The 3557-nt window shown below is 34.5% G+C and overlaps 1 protein-coding gene across 3 annotated transcripts; it reads right to left on the reverse strand.

The window, feature by feature from the left end:
• Positions 1-1045: 1045 nt before the first annotated feature.
• LOC111909085 (uncharacterized) lies at positions 1046-2733 on the reverse strand. 3 transcript variants are annotated; one of them, XM_023904873.3, is made up of 3 exons: positions 2541-2733; positions 1732-2191; positions 1046-1650 (listed from the first exon to the last, which is right to left on the reverse strand). In XM_023904873.3, exons 2-3 carry the CDS (start codon positions 2155-2157, stop codon positions 1243-1245), a joined length of 834 nt encoding a protein of 277 aa, XP_023760641.1. In that variant the 5' UTR covers positions 2158-2191; positions 2541-2733; the 3' UTR covers positions 1046-1242. The 3 variants fall into 3 exon arrangements, with proteins under 3 accessions (XP_023760641.1, XP_023760640.1, XP_023760639.1); XM_023904872.3 differs by having other exon boundaries at positions 1732-2207; XM_023904871.3 differs by having other exon boundaries at positions 1732-2267.
• Between the last annotated feature and the right edge of the window lie 824 nt (positions 2734-3557).

Raw genomic sequence — 3557 nt, forward strand, 5'->3', positions numbered from 1 at the left:
TTTGAATTACTGTTCGAATTATAATTTCACTTCGTTGGATTTCTTAATCTAAACCTTAATCATTCACGGAGAATCATGTTGGAAAAAAAAAATTGTTTAATTGCGTTTATTTGAATTTCGATTTTTTGTAATTTAAATTTACAGTTTCACAAATGGGTAAAATCCTAATTATTAGGTTTCAAAATTGTATTTCAGTAAAATCCAAGATTTTAGTGGTTTTTGGCCCGTTCATTTGGGGTTCCCCGATTTATTAGGACGTCCAAATGCTAATTCAATGAGTAAATGAGTATTTGCAGGGATTTCATCCCAAAAATGATGTTATAATTTCTCTCCTAATAAATAAATCCTTTATTGCATATCCTTTTATCCCAGTAATCATTGGTCCTTTGATGTGAGTTGCATTTTATTGGAGAAGAGTTCTTAGAACTATTTTTGCATGGTTGAAGATTAGAAGAAGGTTGAAGGCATCAAGATTCAAGAATACAAAGAATTGGAGAATACTTTGGGATTATGAAGGGGATACTCGATTGAAGAAAGATGTAACAAAAAGGATATGGATTTGTTTATGAAGACTAGAGTGGAAGATTGGAATGATTTGGAGTTAACTGTTAAAGTTGCGTAGGATACTGAAAAATAAGGTGTTCTTTGATCTTATGAGCTGGGTTTGGGATTTAGTAAATGTTGTTAAATTTGTTAGGAGAAGTTGTATTTTGTTTTGGCACTTAGTTGATATGTGGTTAGATTGAACTCTTTGTAATTTTTAAATATTTGGAATAAATATTTGTACACCTTCATGACAAAGTGGTTCTGATTATGGAAATATATATTTCTTATTGCCCAAACATACATGCAAATCACAAAGTTTCCAAATTTTTGTCACCTCAAAATCATATTATTTTTATAAGAGAAGCCTCAATTTTAAATAAACCTCTCCCGCTCTTTTGTAAAAAAAACTGCATATAATTATAATAAAAGAATCTACATTTCTTATGCTAAAGGCCTTTCAATACAAAAATAAACTCTGAACCTATAGATAAAGTCCATGTTACACAAGACACATACTGCTCTCTAATATATTTACTCAATTTTAAATATAAATCACTAAAATGACAAAAACCACACCCTCCTATATATATCTTCAATCTCACAATCAACTAGTGCAAAAACTTCAAAAACATGTTCTATATATTATATTTACAAGCTAAAAACTTCATAAAATCATGTATCTGTATGTAAGCTTTCTCAATCAAGAAGCATTGCTACTGCATCCCTGAGGCTGCTTTTCTTCTTTGTTAGGTTGAGTGGTTTGTTGGAAACAACAGCATCATGTTGTTGTTGATTGGTAACTCCATGGGTAAGAATCATATCCTTAATAGAAGCATCCTCTTCTTTTCTTATTGATTTCTTTAGTAAAGGCCCCAAAAGCAAATCAAGCATGTCTTGAGCTGGATCCCCTGTTGTAGTCTCAGTAGACTCATAATGTAAAGGAGTTTCTTCCTGGGCAGGTGATTTAGTAGCTTGAGGGGCAATGAGGGAAGTTTTGATTACAGAAGAAGAAGAAGAAGAAGAAGAAGAATGTGAAGACTTTCTTTTTAATAGTCCTTCTGATGACTTCTGGTGATCCATATCACTCTTTTCATTTTCAACAAACTACAAAAAAGTTACCCAAAAACAGGCTTTAGAAATGAGTAAACCTCACAGTAAACATGTACATAGAAAAAAAAGAATTACCTGTTTTGCAATGCTTAATAGATCATCAATGGTCAGATCCTCATCATCTTCATCAGAAGATTGAGCTGTATGTTCTTCCTTTGTTCTTGAATGGTCGGGTTCTTCAACCTTCCTCCTAACCTTTCGAAGCTTTTTCTTCTCAAGAACGACTTCTTGCTTGAAGTCATGAGACTCAATCACATCTTTTTCATCAATTCCTCTTTTCTTTCTTTTTGTTTCACACTTGACTAGAAAACTCTTGTCATCGCTGGAATGGCAGAACTCTTTTTTGTGCTTCAGGGATACACCTTTCGCTTTGGGTACTTCAGATTTGGTCCCAACATTCACTTCGTCCTTATCGTTCACATCCTTGTCAAGGGTTTTACTCAGTTTATTAGTTCTTGATGCACCTATCATCCATGATGGTAATCTCCTCTTTTCTTCCATTTTCACTTTTTTTTTCTAAGGGATTAACATTGCCCTAGAATTTCTTCAATCTTTTACCATAATAATAATAAAAAAAGGACAGGATTACAAAAGAAAAACTTGAATTTCTCCTAAAAAAGAAGGTAAAAGCGGTAAGAACAACGGAAGTTACAATTCGTATCAAGATGCCATTGAGATAACAACTCGAAACAACAAATTCGTAACTTTAATCAATTATCATAACACTAACTAAATGCTTTGCAAGAAATATGGAACTGTTAAATACGAGCGATCAAACATTTTTGTTGTTTTAGCAACAAACGAATATCCAATACAGTTTTAGCTTGAACAATAAACCTAATAATAAACTGCAAACAGAAAATTATACAAATTTAGCACAATACCAGACTCTAGGGCTCAATTCGATCAATCTCCGCGACGATCAGCTAACCAATCAACCAATTAGAGATCAAACAGTTGTAATGGAGATTGATTGGGGTAAAACTTCTTGAACGCAAAGTCTTCGTTAAGATGGACCCCGAATATTTTGATCCGTACAAGGGGAAGCCGTTTTGGTTTAAGGTGTACGGACCACCAAATAGTACCGGATCAATCCGGTTCAGAATCATTTATGTTTAGACAAAATTGCAAGAATGGTCCCTGTGTTATGTCAAAACTAGCAATTTTGGTTCAAAATGGGTTTGGCTTGCAAGGATGGTCCAAGAGTTTCGTTTTGTTGCGAGTTTAGTCCAATTTCCTATGAACTTTTTTATAATGACGGATTTGCCCCTTATTATTTTATTTTCTATTTTTCTTTTATTACAATAATTAAAAACAATTAAAAATAAAACAAAAATAAAATACCCTCTCTCTCTCCACCCTATTCCCCCATTTTTTTTTACCCAAGAACAGTTCATATTCTTCATCTCTTCCTTCTTAATCAAGATGGTTTTGTGCATACTAGATCCAGGTGTTCTTGGATCTAATCTCCATGATTTCATCGTCGCCTCTCAAAAACCCATAAAGCAATGATGGCAACCCAAGAAATCGACTTCATGGATGTTTTCGGAAAGTTTCTGAAAAATAACGAGGGGTGAGTTTCTGAAAATCGACTCCATGTATGTTTCCAAGGTGGGGTTTTTTTTTGGATATTTAATCCATGTCATCGCCGCTCATGGACATCGTCAATGTATCTCCATCTGATGGCCTTCATTAGCTGCCTAGAATCCCCGTGAAGATCTGAAAGAGCATTGCCACAACTATCCTTTCTGATTATCCCTCTCACCGTCAATCTGAAACCCTTATCGGTGAGAGTGGAGGATGAGAAAGCACTGGTGGTGAGAAGCAATGTGAAATGGACGCGTGAGGAAAATGAGGAGGAAGGGGTAAGTACCCCAGATTGGAAAGGAGACCTCCTCAGA

Source organism: Lactuca sativa, chromosome 3, assembly GCF_002870075.4.
Source record: "Lactuca sativa cultivar Salinas chromosome 3, Lsat_Salinas_v11, whole genome shotgun sequence".
Lineage (NCBI taxonomy): Eukaryota > Viridiplantae > Streptophyta > Magnoliopsida > Asterales > Asteraceae > Lactuca > Lactuca sativa.

Bases quoted from the DNA above. Each gene is read 5' to 3' on its own strand.
- LOC111909085 (XM_023904873.3), bottom strand. From the start codon at position 2,157: ATGGAAGAAAAGAGGAGATTACCATCATGGATGATAGGTGCATCAAGA. The intron at 1,651-1,731 runs GTAATTCTTTTT...ACTTTTTTGTAG, and splicing joins TATTAAGCATTGCAAAACAG to TTTGTTGAAAATGAAAAGAG.